At 39.8% G+C, this 22,680-nt stretch overlaps 1 protein-coding gene across 1 annotated transcript in view; it reads left to right on the plus strand.

Moving 5' to 3' along the window:
• Positions 1-7,863: 7,863 nt before the first annotated feature.
• Positions 7,864-22,680, plus strand: part of LOC309662930 (cyclin-Y-like protein 1) — a gene marked incomplete at its 5' end in the record, with an annotated part of 30,390 nt that continues 15,573 nt past the window's right edge. The window contains one exon of the mRNA XM_082466135.1: positions 7,864-7,899. Coding sequence (XP_082322261.1) covers positions 7,864-7,899 — 36 coding nt within the window. The remainder of the gene's footprint in view (positions 7,900-22,680) is intronic.

The raw sequence follows: 22,680 nt of genomic DNA on the forward strand, positions 1-22,680 counted from the left end.
GGTTTATTGTGTCATTTAAAGCTTGTGTTTCCTTATTAATTTTCTGTTTGGATGATCTGTTCATTGGTGTAAGTGAGGTGTTAAAGTCCCCCACTATTAATTGTGTTACTGTCGATTTCCTCTTTTATAGCTGTTAGCAGTTGCCTTTATATTGAGGTGCTCCTATGTTGGATGCATCTTCTTGGATTGATCCCTTGATCATTATGTAGTGTCCTTCCTTGCCTCTTGTAACATTCTTTATTTTGAAGTCTATTTTGTCTGATATGAGAATTGCTACTCCAGCTTTCTTTTGATTTCCATTTGCATGGAATATCTTGTTTCATCCCCTCACTTTCAGTCTTTATGTGTCCCTAGGTCTGAAGTGGGTCTCTTGTAGACAGCATGTAGATGGGTCTTGTTTTTGTATCCATTCAGCGAGCCTGTGTCTTTTGGTTGGAGCATTTAATCCATTCACGTTTAAGGTAATTATCGATATGTATGTTCCTATTACTATTTTCTTAATTGTTCTGGGTTTGTTTTTGTAGGTCCTTTTCTTCTCTTGTGTTTCCCACTTAACGAAGTTCCTTTAGCATTTGTTGCAGAGCTGGTTTGGTGGTGCTGAATTCTCTTAGCTTTTGCTTGTCTGTAAAGCTTTTGATTTCTCCATCGAATCTGAATGAGATTCTTGCCAGGTAGAGTAATCTTGATTGTAGGGTCTTCCGTCTTCCCTTTCATCACTTTAAATATGTCATGCCATTCTCTTCTGGCTTGTAGAGTTTCTGCTGAGAAATCAGCTGTTAGCCTTATGGGAGTTCCCTGGTATGTTATTTGTCGTTTTTCCCTTGCTGCTTTCAATAATTTTTCTTTGTCTTTAATTTTTGCCAATTTGATTACTGTGTGTCTCGGCGTGTTTCTCCTTGGGTTTATCCTGTATGGGACTCTCTGCGCTTCCTGGACTTGGGTGGCTATTTCCTTTCCCATGTTATGGAAGTTTTCGACTATAATCTCTTCAAATATTTTCTCGGGTCCTTTCTCTCTCTCTTCTCCTTCTGGGACCCCTATAATGTGAATGTTGTTGCGTTTCATGTTGTCCCAGAGGTCTCTTAGGCTGTCTTCATTTCTTTTCATTCTTTTTTCTTTATCCTGTTCCGCAGCAGTGAATTCCACCATTCTGTCTTCCAGGTCACTTATCTGTTCTTCTGCCTCAGTTATTCTGCTATTGATTCCTTCTAGTGTATTTTTCATTTCAGTTATTGTATTGGTCATCTCTGTTTGTTCGTTCTTTTTCTAGGTCTTTGTGAATCATTTCTTGCATCTTCTCAATCTTTGCCTCCATTCTTATTCCGAGGTCCTGGATCATCTTCACTATCATTATTCTGAATTCTTTCTCTGGAAGGTTGCCTATCTCCATTTCATTTAGTTGTTTGTCTGGGGTTTTTTCTTGTTCCTTCATCTGGTACATAGCCCTCTGCCTTTTCATCTTGTCTATCTTTCTCTAACTGTGTTTCTTGGTCCACAGGCTGCAGGATTGTAGTTTTTCTTGCTTCTGCTGTCTGCCCTCTGGTGGTTGAGGCTATCTAAGAGGCTTGATGGGAGGCTCTGGTGGTGGGTAGAGCTCTCATTTACCAGTTTTATTTTACATAGGATGCCTCATTTACTAAAACCATAGATTCCAAGTTGCTCCATGAAAAATGTGATATTCTTAGCTGTCAACATTAGGGAATTTCCCCAATCACATTTTTAAATTGATTTAATGTGTTATTTTTGAAAACATAAGTTGGGATATCACAAAATGGATTTAGCCTGCAGAGGCTTACTTTCAACCAGAGAGCTCCATTTCCATGTTCCGCTTAACAGAACCCCAAAATGATCTTCCTTCCCAAACCTCTTCCTTTTCCTGCACTATCTAAGAAAAAGTAACCACACTCTACATAGTTCCCTAAGCCAGAACCCTAGCAGCCATTTTTGCTTCTCTTTTCCCCTTCCCGCTCCATATCTAGTCACTGAGCACTTCTATTCTACCTCCCAAATGACCTCAGATCCTTTCCCTCCACTCCAATCTCTGCCACTGCCTTTAGTTTGAGCCCTCACTCCTCTCTTAGATGAATATAAAGTCTCTTAATGGGTTTTGTTGCTTCCATCAGTCCTACTTATTCTCAAGCGTGACCTCACTACAAACCACCTGATAGTGACGCCTTAACTTCACAACATTCAATGGCTCTCATGTTTCTGGGAAGAAAACCAAGCTCTTTACCCCAGCATCTACTTGGGGTTAATAGATCTAGGTTTGAATTTCAGGTTTAAGTACTTTGCAGCAGTGTGACCTCAGACTATTGGGCTTTCTAAGCCTTTGTTTTCTCACCGTGCCTGAGGTCACTGAGGGCAGGACTATTTTTCACACACGGGTGCCTGGCATGTAGGAGGGACTAATCAATGTTGAATGAAGGGAAAGTATTTTAAAATCCACATCAAAAAATTGTTCCTCCTTAAAAAAAGAAAATCCTGATACACTATGCCACTTCCAACCAAATTTGACTTCGACCTTTATTTTCTGATGATCACAATAAGGTGCCTTTGGGGATCCACACAATCGGGGATCAAATCCTGGCCACACCCCTGAGCAATCATGTGACCTTGGGAACGTGACTTAACGTCTGTAAAATCTGTAAAATGAAGGTTTCTGAGGATTTTGTTCCCGAGGGTTAAATGAGTACCTCACTTGGAACGGGGGCGGGCGCATAGTGTTTGCCAAATGTTAACTATCGTTATCATCTTCATCAAATCAAGACCGTGGTACTTCACTTTGTGACTCTCAAGTTTGTATGAGAAAATCGTGCTTTATGCGTTGTTGTTGGCTAAAGTAGGGAAACCTGGAAACTCCTGCCGTGGAAGAGAGCAACAGGCGAGAAAAGCGAGTTGCTGAATCCCAGCGCCTCAGAGGTGGGAGGGAGGAGTTCGGTCCCTAATTTACTGATGAGGAAGTGGAGGGGTGACGTGTCCTTGAGTCTCATTCAAGACACAGCCACAGCTCTTTATTGAGAGTAGGACCAGGGCCCCGGGGGTTGCTATGGTTAAACTGTAGGCGGAAACTAACACTCTTTGGAAGGCAAGAGAGGAGGAGCATTCAGTTATAAAAAACGGTCAAAAATTGGGGTGAAACTAAGTTCGTTGAGCAATACATCAAATGAGTCAACTGTGGACCCGGTGAAACCGAGTTGCTAACTGAACTGGTATTTTACGAACACGGGCTTTCTACAGAGCCCACTGACTCAGGACGGCTTCGATTAACAAACTCCCGCGGCGCTTCCCGCAGGACCGGAAAGCTCGGAGCGCGAGAGATGAATGGAAACCAGAGTCTGGGGCGCGCCGCTCGGGGGGCGGGGCAGCCGCGGGCGGGGGCGGGGCATTGTGAGTCACATGCCTGCGCTCTGAGGAGGGCGCGTGGAGGGAACTCTGGTCGTGATTGGTCCGTCGTAACCAGGTAACCGAAGGACACATTCCGGTAGGCAAGGGCCGGCCGGGCTAGCTACTTTCAGTCGGGAGGCGGCAGCGGAAGGAGGAGGAGCTCCGGCTGCGCTCTCTCCCTCAGTGCCTGCGCGTCTCAGCACTTGTCTGGTTCCCAGCCCTTTTAAATAAGCGGGTCTGGTCACCGCCCTCACAGACTAGTTGGTTCCGGGGAGGCGGCGGCGGGGGTGCGGCCGGGGCCGGACCCCTGCCCGGGGCCCAGCGGCTGGGCGGGGGTGCGGCCGGGGCCGTACCCCTGCCCGGGGCCCCGGCGGCTGGGCGGACAGGAGAGCGGCGGGCGAAGTCGCGTCTGCATGTGCGGCACAGCCCCGGCATAGCCCGGGGCTGCCAGTGCCCGCCGCGCCATTGTTGGGGGAGGGGGCGGCTTCTGAGCTCGGCGGAGTCGGGGGACGAGCGGAGGCGGCGGCGGTGAGGAGTGAAGGCGCCCCATGGGGAACTCGCTGTGTTGTTGCCTGTCCCCCAATGCCAGCCCCAAGTCGGGCCGGCGCAGGGGGTCAGCGGAGCCGGACTGCGAGTCTGAGGTCTACAAGGCGGCGGCCGGGAACGCGGTGGCAGTAGCTCCGGCGGCGGCTACCGTGGAACCCGCCGAGTTGGATTTCGCAGGTGGCGAAGGCCACCACCTGCAGCACATCAGCGACCGGGAGATGCCCGAAGGTAAGAAGCGGCTGACGCGCCTCGCCCCTCGCGGGGTCGGCGCCGTCTGCTCTCGGGCTTACCTCTGGCCTCCGCCGCCCCCAGGGTCCCCCGGGAGGGAGACGCCGCCTAGGGCTCCTTCTTGCCCGGAGTTGGCTCTCCCAGGGCTGGGCACCGGGGACGAAGGCTGGCTCTGCTTGGCGTCCCCACCCCTTATTCTTTACCAGTCGCGTCCGGCCAGTCTCCTTCCCTCTTCCCTACCCGAATGCCCAATTCTTTCCCCCGTTCCCATTTCCCAGCCCGGCCTGAGACCCTCCAATCCGCGGCCCTTCCTGTTCGTGGTTCTATTTAACATCTCGTGGGACTTAGCAGAGACTTTCTGGTGTATTCTCTCTTTTCTTAATGCAAACTTAAATACTCTAACTTTGGCGTATCCATCCCGTCTCCCTATCCAGATGGTACCTAAGCGAAGGAACTAGGTAAGGGCCTGATGATAGACTTCTATTTGTTAAGGTAGTTGATATTCGAGACAATTAAGACAAACATTAGAGGATTTGTCATTTAAATTCGATATAGAGATGGACAGAGTCAGTGTGGTGTTCTTAACTAAAATTCTTTGGATTTTAATGTTTTCAGTCGCCCTGATAGAAGCTACTTTATCCCTTCTAACTATAATTTGAACACGATAGGAAAGAAAATGGTGGGAGAGGGGCTTAAAATAACTGTGAACGGTGTGAAACGTTACTGCCACGGCTGCAGAGAATAGTTGTTGGGTTTTTTTTCTTTACCAAAGGAGACCCCGTGGAGTTCTGATTACTTTTAAATTCCCACTTTGACACAAGTATGTCTTCAGTTGCACAGCCTTAACCGACTTCTTTTGCACGTTGCCTGTTCTAAGGGAGGGGTGAGGTGGTTCCTGAGACTGCTGGACAGAAGTTTCAAAGGAGAAAAAACAAATTCAGATTGTAATTTGTAATATAAAGGTTTGGGAGTTAACATACCACATCCATCCTGCAGAAAAATGTCTCCATGGCTCCCTCCTCCTCCGCCCCCCCACCCAAGTAGAATACTATTTAACTTTAAGAATGTTCAGGTAAAAGTTCTGAAGACTAAGTGGCTGGGGGTGGGTGTTGTCGGGGAGGAGAGGAGAGAGAGAAGAGAGGAAATGTTTTGATTTTTGCCTCTAGAATTTTGGAAAGGGATGGCTCTAGGTTAAAAAAAAAAAAATTTCTGGGTAGCATAGTGGCACTTTAATAAAGACTGTTCTTTGAAGTATAAAACATTGTATCATAAAGATGTTAAAGCCCCACTGGCCCATTTGTTTCATTTAAATGCCAGAGATTATTTCATTATTTCATAGACGAAATGTCTTACAGCTCTTCTATTTAAATTTTAGTTGGGTTTATTTAATTTCTTTAAAAGTTAGAATAATGAAGCCTGTGGATTCACCCTTATGATGGACGTGGCTTTGTAAGTGGAAAGTACTCCCTTTTCAGAATCGTTAGATATTGTGAAAGAATGAACAAATTATGTGAATTAATTGTAGCTTTAAACACAAAGCATGTAAGTACTTGTGAAAACTGCTCTGCTTGTTGCTATAAGGTAAGCCTCTAAATGATTTTTAAAAACAGTTAGTAGTTGGCTAGTGTAGGATGAGAGACGAAAATTGGACCTTTATAGAATTCTTTTAAGATTTACAATGCATTTTCTTGTGTATTTCACTCGGCCCTTCCATCTACAAATAAGGCCCGTATATATTCTCCCTCTGTTGCCGATGAAGAAGCCAAGACTTAGAGATCTGAAATGACTGTGTAACACAGCTACTGAACAAAAGAGACAGACTTGGGAGGTGGTAGATATGCCAAATTCAGTTCTTGGGATGCTTAAGAAACTGTTTAGAGTGCACCTTATATTTTATAATTTATCCATAAGTTAGGCCTATCTCAGCATACTCCAGTTTTGATTATTGCCATTCCAGTTTATTGTACACAACTCAGAAGCAACATTTACCTCTCCATTCTCTGTCTGTACATACATTGCAATGGATATGAATAAAGGTAGAAGTCATGAAATAGCCTAAATTTATCAGTCAGGTAAACACGTTGATATAATTTAAAGAGTTTGTTCTGGTGAAATCCAATTGAAGCCGAGAATGCCCTGGACAGAGGGACATTAGGGGAAGCTGGTAAGCGGACAGGTAAGGTACTAAGCATTTAGCATACGACTATGTATGATAAGGAAGGAGTGCTAAATCAGGAACTGGAAAAATAGAGTTCATGAGTACAGAATTTACCTTTTTATGTTTAACATGATTGTTAAAATTTCATTTCAATTTGTCTTTTTTGGGGGGGCATTCGATAAAGTGATAAGAGAAACCTCAATTTCAGCATTTGCCTATTAATTAAGTTTCCATAGAAACAAGGTCAGAACACCAAATATAAAGTACAGGCACATTGGAAGTTTGCTCTTCATGTCTTTATTTCAGACAATTTTGTATCAGTTTCCCTGGAAACTGAGAAATACCTACTCAGATATAAAACATTTTGGCTTTTCTACAGTGAAGAATTATTTGGTTACTTAGAGAAAATCGTACATAAATGATGCTCTGTCTTGTTCTTCAGAAACATTGGAGAAGAACATGATTTCTTCAAGCCATCTCAAAAAAGTAACTCCTAAGAACGTAGTATAGATTTCAGATAGACTCAAAAGAATTTTTTACTACTTTGTCTTTAACAGTATATCTAATATAACTGATGGTAGTGTCATAATAGAAAAGAAGATGCTACGGTCCTATTGTCTGATTTTCCTTTTATTCATCAACTTTTCATACAACCTTTATGTTCTGACCTTAGGAGCTTTGCTAATTTTCTGGTGAAAGGTGCTCTCTCAAGTGACCCCTACCTCCCATCCCCCTGAAGACTGGGTAGGGAAGGAATTGGCAATATGATGTGGAAAAACCTCTGAGCAACAGATCTTTCCTTTTTTTGGTGACAGTATTAATGAACATTTGATGTGAAAGATTGAGAAAACACAGAAAAGTCCTTCACTCACACTCAGAATATCCAGAATTTTTATTAATATTTTGGTGTTGATTCTTCCTGAACCTTTTGTATGCATATAAACATAACATTGTGTTTATTTTACAAAGATGGGATTGTTCTTTATGTGCCACTTTGTAACTTTGTGTTATAAAGAAAAGTAACAACATGAAGCTCCTGGAACTGTGCTGACACCTAGAGAGTGCTCCAGGGTGATGTATTTCCATGCAACTGTGCATAGCTCTACAGCCTGCCTTTTACCAACTGTTTACTGTGCCATCGAATGGTTGGAGCATAATTCATTTACCCAGCCTTTATGGTTGAGCATCTTTTATAATCCCATTATAATGCTTTATTCAGGGGACACAGATAAAAACTGATGCATTATATTGATACTTCCCTATAGCATTCTGATTGTACACTTTGTCTTATGACTTAATTAAATTCCTAGGGTGAGTCACTTTGTAGTAAAGGTATTTTAACATTAAATGTTCTTTTCCCAAATTAAAGTTACCATTGATTTTTCACTGAACATTAGATTTCCTCTTTTAGGTTTTCGTGGTTCTTGGTAACCTGTCTTGTGTCTTTGATTCTGAGTAACTAAACTACTACTCTAAGAGATCTGAAATTAACTCTGGTCTTAGGTGACAGACACATCAAAAGACAGCATTAGAAGAAATCTTAGATGATGTGGGAAAATTGGGAGAACCTGAACTGGTTTTGGGTACACTGAAACATGATTATTAGGCACCATTCCAGAGGCAGGACAAACAGTGGTTAGACAAGACAAAACCCGTATCCTAACTCAGGTCCTTACTTTCTAGAGGTGCCTGGGGGCTGACGACACAAGAATAACATCAGGTAGTGAGAACAGTAAGAAAGAAAATGAAGGTAATGGGCTGGGGAGGAGGACAGTTTTACAAGGGGTGGTTAAAGACAGCTTCTCTCCTTAAGCGACCCATGAGCAGTCCTAAGAGAGCCATGTGAGGCTGTGGGAGAAGAGGCTTCTGTGCAGTTCCTAAGAAGGGAATATGCTTGATGCGTGCCAAGGACAGAAAGATGGGTGGCTGCAGCTGAGTGAATGAATGCCAGGAGGAATATGGGGGATTAAGACCTTGTATGCCTAGTGGGCCTTGACCAAAAAATATGAATTTTAGTCTAATTGTAATGGGAAACCATTGAAGGATTATATGCAGGGGAATGATGTTAATTCTTAGAAAAAGGGAAGGGGGGTAGAGAGGGTGGAGGGAGATCAGACCAGCTACTGTGTGAGAATAGACTGTAAGGGTGGAAGGAAGCAGAGAGGGAGACCAGTTAGGAGGCTGGTGCGGTAGCTCAGGTGAGAGCCAACAGTGGCTTGAACAAAAAAGCGATATTAATAAGGGTCTAAAATAGGCTGTAGTATATAGATTGCTCTTGCATGTCATTTGATTCTCACCATGTTCTGAGTTAGGTAGTGTAGGAATTCTTCTCTTAGGTATAAATTGAGTTGTCCAAGGTTTTAAAAATGAGTATTGATAGAGAGTAGGACTGTAAATTCCAAATGCATGGCATATAGGAACAGAATTTATTGTTGACATTATGTGAGCTTCTTTGGAATACTACCTTTTTTCTCAGCCTTTTTTGTTGTTGTTGTTTTAGTGTATGAAAGTAATAAAACTTAAGAGTTAAAACAGTAACACTGCGTAATGTGAAATGAAATGAAGGTAACTTGCAACCCAGAAAGGTTCTTAAAAGTCCAAGAAACTGAGTAAAGTACTCTTTAGAAATATATAAAGCCAGGTGTACTTACCTATGTGTCACCTCTCAGTCATGATCACTGTAACACTGATTGAGGATTAAAATAAGGCAAAACTGAGAACCAGGGTAGAGGCAGGTACAGAAGCAGTTGGAAACCAGAGCTGGGAAGTTTGGAAGCCAGGATTGTCAGAAGCTAGGAAAGCAGGATCAAGGCTTGGGTGAGCAGTAGCCTGGCAGGTGCAGGAGCCTGCTGTGTACCCGCTGGTGAGGCAGCCCAGCTCAGGGCTGGCTGGCAGGAACTCCCTGACTGCGGTGGAAAGTGTGGACTCAGAGATGAAATCATCAGTTGACATGGTAATTGTAAAGATTGTAATGTTTGTATTATGAGCCATAAAACTAATACACTGCACAGTATAGGGATGCTAGGGCAGTTCAGTAAATGCAGTGGTTACCGTTAAGTAAACTGGTGCTCAGCAGTTGGCCCAGAAACTGCTGACATCTCCTGTTTATTTGGAATATATTGAAATCAATATGTCGATATTAATCGCTTTCTGAAATATGCTGCTTCTGTCAGATGCTTTCTTGGTCACTTCCCTCTCCCTCTAATATTTTAACAAGGACAAATCATTTATCGACAGTTTGATAGCATAGTTTTAACACTTTTAGCCTTCAGTAATGCATTTCATTTGTTCTAAGTTGCCTATGTTTTCACACTTTTAACAACTGCAATTGAGATGGATCTTAACAACTGGTAGAATCTTAGATTGGAGGAAAAACAGTATTCAGTGTCGGTGGTGTTTTACAGGTTTCCTCTGAGGAATGTTTACATTAAGACCGAGTTTAATTTTTCTTTAATCATACTTTTTCTACATCGACCTATCATGCTGTCAAATAAGTTGCAACTTAAATTGATAATACAAAAATGATGGGTCTTAAAATACAGTTTTAATCATAACCCCTAATCATGAGCTCAAGAATATTTCTCCTGGGTAAAACATTCTTAGAGGTTTCTAAAGAAATAACTTTCGGAAGAATCCATGTAATTTCCTGAATGCACAGTAATTTCCTGAAGTCTCTAAATTACTGTGTGTGCATGTGGTGGGGAGAGGGATGAGAGGGATGGTGGGTGGTAAAGCTTTGCTTAATAGTTGGCAGTCTTACCTTTGTGATAGTGAAGAGTGTGGTAGGTTTTATCATAGTCTCCTTAGGCTCTTGGGAAGATAGTTCATGGGAAGTGCAGAAATATTGTGTGTATGTATGAGTTTACTGTCTAATGGCTCACATGTCCATTCTATAAGATAGTGATGTGGTATTTTTCATTAGCAAAAAGTGCAAGTTATATAGAAAATTGTTAGTTATATAGGCTATAAACAAAAGATTAATATTTTCTGAAAACCTCATGCAAACTGACAGCAGTAGGGCCCTGATGTTTACAGTACATTCAAATGATAGGCCAACTCACCAAAGTGGAAATAACACTGATAACTGTGGGAAAATGGTCAAACTGTGTAATCAAAAGAAATACAAATTAGATCTACAGTGAGGTTCCTCATTCATATCAGTAGGAATTTTTTTTTTTTTTTCAAGTATCCAAAGCAAGGGTAGGAACTCAAAATGTCATGATTGGTAGCATTATACCCTAATGTGCCCCCCACCTTCTTTAGGAAGCAATTTAGCTTTGTACATGGAGCCGTGAAAATGATCTAACCTTTTGGCTTAGTCATTCCACTTCCGAAGATCTTTGCTACGGAGATAAAACCATTATTTTAAAAAACTATGTACATGAAGATTTTCCTCATAATATTTTAAGAATAGAACTTTGTAAGCACCAATCCCCAGCAATAGGGGATTGGCTAAGTCCAGTATAGGAATAACACTTGATGGGCCAGTGTGTATTCATTAAACAATAAATATGCAACAGTGGGGTGGAGAGCGCTTGTTAGTAACAAGAAGACTTAAATTGTACACTAATTAGAGCTTTTTTTAACGTATAAGAAAAGCAACTAAAAGTAACGGTTGTGAATCATTGTGTGTTAATGATTGTGAATGGTTGTGTGTAATTTTTAAACAGAGCATCGTTTTGTCTCATGCAGATTTTTGTTCATGATATTTGTTAAAGGAATGAGCAAGTGACTTTTACCTTTCCCCACCTTTAGTGTGATCATCAGTACTGCTGATTAACCAGGTCTCCTTCAGTTGCAAGGTAAAAGAACATCACAGAGTTAAGCACTACTTGACCCAGGAGTTAATTGATCTCCTCAGTTCTGCTCTCCTCTGTTGATGTCTCCTGAAAAGCCTTTCCCCTCATGATAGCAAGGGGAGTGTCCAGCAGCTCAAGACTAGCTAAGGATCCTAGAGTACAGTTCTGCCTTTCTCTTTTCTTGGGACGTCCCAGGACAGCTGTGATTGATTGGCCGGTCCTGGGTCCTGTGCCTACCTTTGAACCCCCTAGGATAGAGTAGGGAGAGTGCCAGCTTTTTTCTGGTCACTTGGGCTCAGTTTACTTTTTTTTTTTTTTTGCATGTTGTCATTTCTTTTATCCCAGCCTTCTTGACTTTTATATTTAGATCTGTAGTAGCACATCTTGGTTTGGCGGGTGTGTGTGTGTGTGTGTGTGTGTGTGTCTGTGTGTGTGTGTGTGTGTGTGTGTGTTAAAGCTTGCTTCTCTTTGATTCTGGCACTTAATTTTCCTGGACTTCCATTGAAAATTGTTAAGTTTTACCATGCCATAGACACTGATAAATAAGACAGCTACTTTGCAAACTTTTCTGCTTATTTTTTAGATTCAAATGTAGTCTATTTACTTTCTTTTTGGTATAGGTAAGTAGTCATGAATTCTTTCGGAAGCTATAGGTTAGAGGCAGCTGTGAAAGTCTCTGCCTGCCATTTTGTGTACAGCTGAAATAATTTATTTTCCCATTGTCTTAATTTTTCAAATATGTAGGAGAAAAAAACTTTAAAATAATTATATGGGTCTTTTACATTAAAATGTTGAATAGAATATTTTCTCCAAAAGCAGCTTGATAAACTTCAAATTCAGTGAAGGAATTTTCATGAAGAACAAAGCAGTTGGTTTAGCTCTGTAAATTACTAGTGCTGGCAATGACATTAAAATGGATGGCTCAGATTCCTGTTAAAACGGGAAGTCCAAAATTACTGTTCGTGCCAAATTCTTTCTGGGTGGGAAAAGGGGATTCTAGGTAGATACATTTGTGAAATGCTGGGTTAGACAGAATTCATTACTAGACTAATTAGTTTTTAATATATCAATGTGTGTATTCTTTGGATTCTCTAAGAGGCAGGGATATATTTGTATTTCGCTTTGACCATCAAAGCCATCTTTCAAAAACAGATCAGTTATTATGTGGTTTGGGAAATAATTGCCTTAACCATTACTCTTTATCTGAATCTTGGTCCAGTTTCTTAAAAGATTGGTTAAATGGTTTGAGATGGACTTTGCTGAGGAAGTGTCATAGGGCTTTTATGTTTGTTTGTTTGTTTGAAACAACAACCTTACGATCCTATGTGGTAGCTTGTGCTTGTTTTGTATTTCTGCCTAAATAGAAGACGCTATCCCACCTTGGTGCAAGGTGGGCTACAGGCAGACCCACCTTTTCGTGTAGGTATGGCCAAAATTTTTTTCTAGTAGCCCTATGATCTGCTCCAGAAAGTACTCTTATTGAAGCCCCAAATTGATCATGCAGCGTGGAATGAAGAAGTGAGTTTAGCTTTGGAAATAGAGGGCAAAGTTAAAAATCACTCTCATGGAAGTGTTCCTCTAGATTAGAACATTGAACTTTTATGTAGTCCTCTTAAATCTGCCATGATGAATAGCCCCCAGATAAACCACAGCCAATGAAATGAGTTCATTTGTTGAATGGAGTTAGAATTAGCCATTTGATTGTCTGAAGAACATTTGCCAAAAGCAACTCACTTCGTTTTGGCATATTTGATATATTGAGCTGGTATCTGACAGTAGTTGGCCACAGCATAACTTGCTTCTTGAGACTGTTCCTGGAATGTGCTAGTAATATCAGCTTTAAAAGAGGGTGACTGAATTTTTAATTGATAAATAGGAGGGGAGTCACATATATGATTCATCTAAAAATGGCATAGATTATTTAGGTGCAAGTTAAAGAAGTCTAAGACATAGCCATGGTTTTACTCCACATGTATGGAGAGTTTCTACAATTTTGCTGTTTCCCAATAGAATTTTTATATTGTGCCTTTACTAAAATTGCCTTTTTGTCATTACTAAAAGCTCTTCTCAAGACTATTAATAAGTGGTTTCAATCAATGTGTAGCTATCTTTAAAATCATGTATTTTTCTACTCAACTAAATCACCACACCTTTTTCTCTTCTTCCTATACAGACTTAGCTTTGGAACCAAACCCTTCTGACCACCCAAGGGCAAGCACCATTTTTCCGAGCAAATCTCAAACAGATGGTAAGGCAATGCTTTTTTTTCCCTGAGAAAAAGAGTGAAAACTGTTTTTGTTTTGTGTATTATAGGAGGTATTTAGAAAAACTCTTACAGTGGTTTAAATGTTTCACTTTTTTATGTATTCACTTGTCTTATTTTAATATATTGATGATACAGTTTCCTTTAGTTGTCAGTGTTTTAGGGAGGAGAACACTTAGACTATCTGTTTATACATTTTGCCACCTCTTTATCAACATAGTCAACTGGCCACATGATTTAGATGTGGTCTATTTCTCCATGCTACTTTGTCCTTTTCCCCTTACTCCGAAGAGCACATATGTTAAAGACAAATGATAGGGTTTAGGTCACAGTTAGGTTTTCATTTGATCAAAGCAGAAAAATCAGTTGTTATATATGGGAATTGAGCCTTGTGATTTTGGCCCTGTTTTACACAGTGTTCAACCAGACGAGCCTATCTCACATCCAGATTTATGCTACTCAGAACTTTTAAGCTATTCAAAACTTTCTCATCCTAATGTAGTGCTGTGCCAGGGTAATAAGAGCAACATGCCATATGGGGTTTTCCAGAAGATTATCCTCAGCATGTGAAACTCATATACATTTCCTGTGTCCTCCTTGTTTTAAGATGAGAATCAGAACCGTAGAATTTTTTGCACTCCTGCTTGCCTGCTTGTCTTCCTGAATGTTATGTTAAATCCTAGTTTATTTGCTAAAAAGCCATACGTGACCAAGTTTTTCAGTTGATTACGAGAGCAGGAATACAAGAAGTGAACATTCCATAATATTTAAAGTGATGCAGCACAATAAAAAACGGAGGTTTGGTTTTTTGTTGTTGTTGTTTCGCTTTTTGTTTTTTTCCGTTAGATCACTGGTTTTTATAAAAGGATATAACTCAGGAACAGCCAGATGGAAGAGATGCATAGGGCCAGGCATGGGGACAGGGCACAGAGCTTTGATGCCCTCTGCAAGGGTACTACATGCTCACCAACCTGGAAGCTCCTGGGGTTTCTAACTTGCATTTTTCTAGTGTGTGTACTTGAGCCACTCCTTTCTGGTTAGGATTGCTCTATTTCTCATTTTCTTCCAGAGCCATGAGCTGCTCACATGTAGAGGGGCTCTGGAGACAGTAAAAGAAAAGCTGTCCCATGCCTGTCTCTCTCTTCAGCCTTAAGGAATCCGTGCCTGTGATGCCTGTCTGGAGTTAAAGGAGGCAATGTGAGCAAGAGTGTGGCCTAAGACCCTCTTCAGGCTTTTATTCTTCTGGCCTTTGTTGGAGCAAAACCATTTTGTGTGCTGTAGATATGTTCATTTAGGTCAGCACACTCATTTTAAAATTTACGTTTAACATAGGTTACTTTCCAGTTGTGTATTTTTTCAGTAAGGTATTTGAGTAGGTTACCATTAAGTGGTTCAGGATGCTTCCAGAGATCCTGGTGCGTTCGGAGATGAGTGCCTGGCCAGAAACTGGTTCGTAGAGTTGTCATCTGTAGATTGTGGTAATTAAAGTAAGCTGTGTGTAAATGAAGACTTAGAAAATACTCCTGGCTAGTAGTTCAGCTATGCAGCAGGTACATTTTTTTATTAGCTAAGTTTCTCACCTGGCCTAATTTGCTTTGTCCTTTTCTTTTGTAAATGGGGAGTCTTTCATTTGTACCTAATACAGAATATCTATTAGGTCAAAAAAGTGAAACTAAGTTTTTAGATTTTATTTATCGGACTCATCTTGCTGGGTGATTTAAATTATATATTTTGTTGGAAATTATTTTAAAAAATAGAATGGAATTTTATCTCATTGTGTTATTGGTAATCCATCAGATAATTAGTGACTACTTTTATTTTTCTATGGCATTTGTATCAGAATTCATCAGTTAATTTTTTTTATTCTTAGTGCGGGAAAAGAGGAGGAGCAACCATTTAAACCATGTAAGTAAACAGTTGAAAAGTTAAGAAATTAATAGTTTGAATTAAAAATATGTCTGCCATGATTCCTAAAAATATGATGGATCCAATACTGTTAGCATGGACCTCTTTTTTGTAGATTTTCTAAATCTCTATTTTCCTAATTATCAAATGGATTCAGGAAAGTCTTTGACTTAGTAGTGCCCATTTTTTAAGGGTTCTGACATTTACGTTAAATTTCACTAATACGGTTGTAGTATAAAGATCTGCCTTAAATTCTTTTGCCTTATTTTTTTGATCTTATTTTTTAACCAAAGTAATAAAAGTATAACAGGTAAGTTAATTTTTAGCACTGTCCATTGACTTCTTGTCATAGCAGGTGAAAGCTGAGCTTCTTCGCTCCACCATGACGTTATTTCCCTCCCTGTGTTCCCTCAACATGTATCAGTTTTTATTAAATCAGAATCAATGTTTACATTACTACGACTCTGCAAATATTGTGCATTGCTGAGCCATAGAGTTCTCTGACTGTGCCTCCTCCTTGTACACCCTTCATTCTTTTTCTTAAATATTAATGAAATTGGAGCACTTCTGCACTTCTCTAGGATAACCCAATCCCCCTTTTCCTAGCCAACGTGATCTCACACAGCCAAATGCAGTAAGTAGCTCCCTGCCCGGTCTCCCTGCTTTCACATTCTTCATTTTTTCTGTGGAATTAATTTCCTGACTATATTCACTTGCCTGTTTTCTAACAGCTATTTTTTTCCCCAAATGTTTTAACATTTGTCACATGCCTATGAAAAATATTTTCCGTCTACTAAGCCACATCTGTTCCATTTTTTTCTTGGAGACACTTTGCCCCAATCTTTTGTCTTCCTACTCCCATATAGACTAGTGTTCCCCTAGGCCTGCTCTATGCCTCTTTTCCTGGGATATCTGTGTGAAGTCATCTGGGATCTCACATAACTCTGCTCTCTTATGTTGGATCCCCTATGTCCTAGATTCTGTTTCCCTCTTGTCTTGTTATACTTCCTTGTTTTACTGGAGCACATTTTCCTGGGAAAAGGGCACATGGGCAGAAAGTTTAGAGAGATCTAGCCTCTCTGAAACTCCTTCTATTTGATAAAGTATAGAATTCTCAGTTGAAACTAATTGTTGCCGTTCTAAAGACATTTCCCTCTCATCTTCTCATTTACACTGTTGCTCTTAAACCTGTTGACATTGTATGGTACATTGTACATGACCGATTTTAGTCATTTTCCCCCATCCCTTCCTTCTCGGGAACCTTTTAGTACCTTCCCTCTCCCTGGGATTTTGAAATTTCATAATTTGGTTTGGTATAGACCTTTTTGGTGTGTTTCTTTGATATTCTGTTTTTTTCTTCCAGGTTCCTATTATTCAGATGTTGGAAGTCTTAGACTTACCAGATCGCTAACTTTTTTCCCCTCCTGCTTTGCATTTTGTCTTTTTGTCCTGCTTCCTGGAGATTTCCTTGACTGTGCTCTAATCCTTCTATTGAATATATTGTTTTGTCTACCTTATTTTCAATTTATAGAGTTCTCTTATATCCTGTCATTCTTTTTTTCACTGATGCAATTTCAAGTTTTCATTTGCTCCTGAGTTTTTATCACTCCCATCAACTCCTTCTTCCTGTTTTGTTTTGTTTTTTTTTAAAGCGTCCTTATATTTTATTTGATTTATTTATTTTTTGGCTGCATTGGGTCTTGGTTTCTGCACGTGGGCTTTCTCTGGTTGCGGTGAGCTGGGCCTACTCTTTGTTGGGTGCGTGGGCTTCTCATTGCAGTGGCTTCTCTTGTTGCGGAGCACAGGCTCTAGGGCGTGCGGGCTTCAGTAGTTGCGGCTCATGGGCTCTAGAGCGCAGGCTCAGTAGTTGTGGCGCATGGGCTCAGTTGCTCTGTGGTATGTGGGATCTTTCTGGGCCAGGGCTCGAACCCGTGTCCCCTGCATTGGCAGGCGGATTCTTAACCACTGCGCCACCAGGGAAGTCCCATTCCTTCTTCCTGTTTTGATCTCTTACTTGTTGGGGGCTTCCCTCAAACGTGTGATGGTCCTTGGCTGTCTGTTAAGATCTAATTGGAAGCATCACTTGGACAACTCGTTAACTGATGGGCCTCACTGCAAGGATTTGGGGACCACGCCTCTGAACTCTGAGCCTGCCTTGGGTTCTGTAAGACAAACTGGTTTTCTTGTTCCTGTCCTAGTCAGTCTCTGTAGGTACCAAGGTTGTGCTTCCTCTGTTCTGCCAGGTCAGTTACCACTCCTTTATCTAGTCTTTTCACCTTTCAAACATTAAAAATCATCTGCTGTTTATCCTGTCTTATGTATAGCTTTTTTAAAAAATGCCTTTAATTCTAATGAGATGATATCTGAAAGAAGGGGGAGAGGAAATAGATTTGTGGTCAGTCTACTCAAACTTAGATTTATTCTTTGAATATAGGTTCTGAGTTTGAAGTTTAATGCAATATAATTAACGATATTAATTCAGACAATATTTTTGATTATACCTATAATTAGAATATTATACTTTTCTACTAAGGCCTTGAGTATGAATTCTATTCAAACCACTCACCCTACCATATTGTCCATTAATGTGCAACATAGATGGAGTATTACAGACTTTTCAGTGAAAGTCATTGATTCTTAATAAACGTATCCAAAACTTGTGAAAAGGGGGAAGAAAAAAGTGAACTTCAGCTTTATTGTCTTTTTTTTTTTTTTTTTCATTTATATACTTTTATTTGGGAATGTTTAAATCAATACAGAGAAAACGAAATTTCAGAGACACTGAATATCATTAGTTTGGATATCATTACTTTATTATAAAAGAAACACGGAAATTATTTACAGGATGAAAGATTTCAGAACTTCAGTGGCAGCTTCACGTGATGCCATTGGGGGAACGGGCAGCTTCACGTGATGCCATTTCATATAGTGACTTATTTTAGTCGACATATTGTCCAAGAATGTCACCATCTCTAAATAAGAAATAATCCTTGTCATCTAGAACTACTTTGGTGCCTCCATATTCTGGGAGAAGAACTTTATCTCCAACTTTCACACTAACTGGTTGAATCTCTCCACCCTTTCCTTTAGAGCCTGATCCAACAGCTACTACCATTGCTTGCAATACTTTTCCTTGCGATTTTTCTGGAAGCATAATGCCTCCTTTGGTTACAACTTCGGGTGCACTTCTTTCAACTAATACTCGGTCAAAGAGGGGAAGAAACTTTCTAAATGCCTGTCCTGCCATGACTCGGGTTGCCGCACTTCGTACTCTCGCTCTCTCCAGCTTTATTCTTTTAATGGGTTAAAATCAGAGGCGGTAGGCACAATGGGAAGAGTCATTGGGTGGGGGCAGGATTTCAACAGGTACTTGACCTTTAATGATAAGCTTTGAGGGTTGTTACTTACTAGCCTCCTAGGTATGATTATTTTCTAGTCTTCACCATTAAACCTGCAGTCTACTAAGCAACCTTTCCCCTTATAAAGATTATAAAAGTCCATGTATTTTGTCCTTAGTGCTGAATGAAGATAAATACTCTTCTTCAGTGACCAATTGAAATAATACCTATGAACATTAAACTGTCAGTAGTGTTTTTTGCTACTTGTTTTTTTTTTTTTGTATTTGCATTTTATACCCTTATGTGTGTCAGTGCAGTTTATTGAGGTTGTGAGCCAGCAATGGTAAGGCTTTAATCATAAAGGACAGTTATCTTAAATTTTCAAGCAAGATGAGAGGAAAGTAATCTGCTGGCAGCTAACATATCTAGGCTTTGCTCAGAGGCTTCAATTCTGCCATCCTTTAGTGAACACTAGATGCTGGAAAGTTTGAATAGTTTCAGGAGTAGGCCTGTGTTAGTGTTTCTTTTGTAGGATCGAGCCAGTAGACTGTAAGTTGCTGATACAACTTAAATGAGCCCCCATAGGACTATAGAGCACATCTAATTAAAAATTTTAAATGTTTTAGCAGTAATATTTCCAAAGACAAATCAATATACATTCATAATAGAAAAAAAAGTTTTTAATAGAGGAAAACAGGATAAATAGCACCCAAAGCTCTACCAACTAGTCTATATTTTGGTACATTTCCTTACTATTTTTATTCCCCTCATATATATAGATTTTTGGTCAGCATTGACTTTTATTACGTGTAGTGTATGTCATATTATACCCTAATAGTAGTGACCTTAAAAGATAACCTGCTTCGTTTAGAATCAAAGTATTTGAATGAGTGAATTTTCATTTTTCATGCTGTATCTGTTTTTTGAGATTCTAAAATTACACATTAACCAAATAGCTTAAGGACCATATCAGAGTTTTAGTTTAAAACATTTCTAGCTTGAAGGAGAAATTAGTCTTCCAAATAGTGATACTGTTTCAAATATGTTACATCTAGAACTTTTTGTTAATAAGGAATAAGTGGCTTTGCATAAAGCATCTGGTGCATAAAGCAAAATGGTGTTTTATATATGCCATTTGGATATTTCTGATTATTGGATACTGGCAATTTTTATTTAAATGCTCTGTATTTTAAAAAGCATCAACTAGATTTTCTCCCTGCCTCACCTTTCATGTATTTGTGGATGACATTGATGGGAGAGTGTGACAGCATGGTGAAAACTATTTTATATGAATAGGAGGAAGGAAGGCTCATCTGAATTAGTAAACAAACAAAAACCAAAAACAAAACCCAGCTTTAAAATTGTTCGTATTCTGTGGTATTAAAGAATGCTACTCTTCCTTCCAGTGGCTTTCAGTGATTGGGATTTGGTTATTGGCCTTACTTTAAGGAAGAGAGTTGTCCTAACATAGTTTAGGCCATTTTAGTATTTGACTATTGCCGTGTTCATGGGCTCTTCACAAATAAATGGATACTTCTAAAGTGTTTTAAAGATAGTTCATTCTCTAGAGGGTCTCAAAAAGTTCTTTGTCACCTATCCAACACCACTGTAGATAAATTCTCACGAATTTGTACCTTTAGTAAGATTTACCTCCAGTTGTAACTGATCTTAAATAATTTCTCAAACACTTGTCGAATCCTAATTTGTCCCAGATTCTGTGCTCAGTAGCTGGAGGTAGGAGAAGAATCTTCCTAACCTGGAGAAGCTTGTTTACTTAAGAGGGTGGTACTATGCAAGCAGCTGAGACCATGGAACAGTTGGTAAATTAGATGTGTGAGTGTGCAGAAAGTGAGAAGTTTTGTGGTGTGCCTGCTGGCAAAGGGATCCTAGAGGCAGATGGGGTCAAGCTTGCTGGGACAGGAGGAAGAAAAAGGCATTGCAGGCAGAGAGCAGCATGGGTGAGGCAGGAGTGTCAAATAACACGTAGAACAGAATTAGTACAATTTTGAAATGAATGGCAAGTATTCTCTGAGGTTCTCACTTGAGTAATGTCATGGCAGTCTTACTTAAACATGAAGTGAGAAGTTAAATTCTCAGAGTTGTTTTATCCGTTTTTTTTGGATGCGAGAGAATCTTTAAGCAGTACCTTTTTGTCCTCCAGATAAGGAAATTGAGGCCCAGAGAGACTTATGGCCCCCAGCTTTTTAGTGATAGAGCAGCCCTGGCATGCCCGGCCTCTGATTGGAAAACGTTTGTTTCGTCACACTGTCTCCTGAACTAATACATTTATTATTGGTGTTCATTTACTGCAGTGAAATGCTCCTACATCGGTATTATATAAAGCATTACGTTTTATTGTAGTAAATGAATAGAAATAGGAAATCTCAGCTGCATTTCATTGCTTAAGGAAAAAACCCTGAAATCTTATTCTAAACTTTTTACATTATTATAAAGGTAATTTATAATAGGTGCTTGCCAGGTTTGATTATAGGTACTATATCAAGGCAGCATTTTAGAACCCATTTCTCAAAGCTCGTCTGTGGAAGTCAGAGTATAGAGGTTTCCCATAGAGCTGCACATGATATCACACTCAGGCAGTTCATGGAGTGTAAGAAAAATCTTAATGCTTTATCGTTTGACATTTTAACCAAGGAAAAAAACACACTTTATAGGTTTAACGTACTGTGACATTTTCTTCTATTTCCCTTCCCCTTCAGGTATCTCCAGGGCAGCTTACTAAAAAGTATAGCTCATGCTCAACAATATTTCTAGATGACAGCACGGTCAGCCAGCCTAATCTTAGAACCACAGTAAAATGGTGAGTACAAGTAGGTTGCCAAGGGCTGAGTGACAGACCCCCTTATCGCTAAAAGCATCCTAGCCATACATAAGTTCATTCATTTGAATTGTCCTTTTCAGTGATCAGGTTAAAAAACTGGTGTCAACTATAGATTGATTTCAAGGACCTAAATATGAATTTTCAGTTTCCATTTTAATCTTAGAGCGCATGATAGAAGGGAAAGCCAGTTAGCAAATAAGAAATCCCAGAAAAAGTATAAATCTTTATTTGACGCGTTTCTGTTGTTAAGCCATTGTTGAACACAATGAGAAAGAGAGGTGCTTTTGATTGGCTGTTTCTAGAGACAATTATTTCTGTATGAGTTGTAGTCCTCAAACAACGTGCACTACTTTGGAAGCTGCTCTTAGAAGAAGGAACAGCTTGTCCCCTACTGGCACCAAAGCGAAGCTGCATTTAAATTTAATTGGAGTTTGTCAGATTTATCCCACTGTGCATTTTTTTTTTTCCTGCACTCTTTCTGTATGAAATTTTACTTCTCCTTCCTGTCCCCCAAAGAGGGGGAGAATATATCAAACCAGTCTTAAGAAATACACACTCAAGCTTAATTTCTTTGTAGATGAAATTTGTTCAACTGAGGTTTTAACTTAATAGACACATTTAAGTTTTGTTTATATATATAAATATATCTCCAACACACTGTATCACTCACAGCAGAGAACAATAAAAGAGGTGAGGTTTCGGAAACATGGCTGTGGTCAGGCTTATACTTAAGGAGACACAAACAGTGTCATGATGATGGAAACTATTCTTTAATTTCTGGGAGCACCTCATAGTCCACAATTGGAGATGCACTTTCAAAAAACCCTAATGATGAACTTTTCAAGCTTATTTAAGAGAAAAAAACCAAACGGGATGCAGAGCTTCTTGCCTCCTCCCTCGCGGTTGTCCACGAAACATTAACATCTCCTTAGGATGTGAATGTTGATTTTCCAGAACACAGTTTGGGAAATGCTATTTGAAAATATTAATGTCCTTATCCTTAATTTTATTTGTTGTCTTAATTTTATAAGCTAATTGTATTTTTAATTGGTTTTTAATGTGCCAGCTTTTTTTTTAGCTATTTAAATTATCAGTAACTTCTACTTTAATTAAAGACAGCAAGTTCACAGTCATAATAATGTAACTTTCCTCTCTTGCTTACAATAATAGTTGCAGTCAAATCATGTTTCAGCAAAAACTGAGCCCCATCTCTAAAGTCC

Source organism: Balaenoptera physalus (assembly GCF_965194825.1).
Source record: "Balaenoptera physalus genome assembly, chromosome: 6".
In the NCBI taxonomy this organism is placed as follows: domain Eukaryota; kingdom Metazoa; phylum Chordata; class Mammalia; order Artiodactyla; family Balaenopteridae; genus Balaenoptera; species Balaenoptera physalus.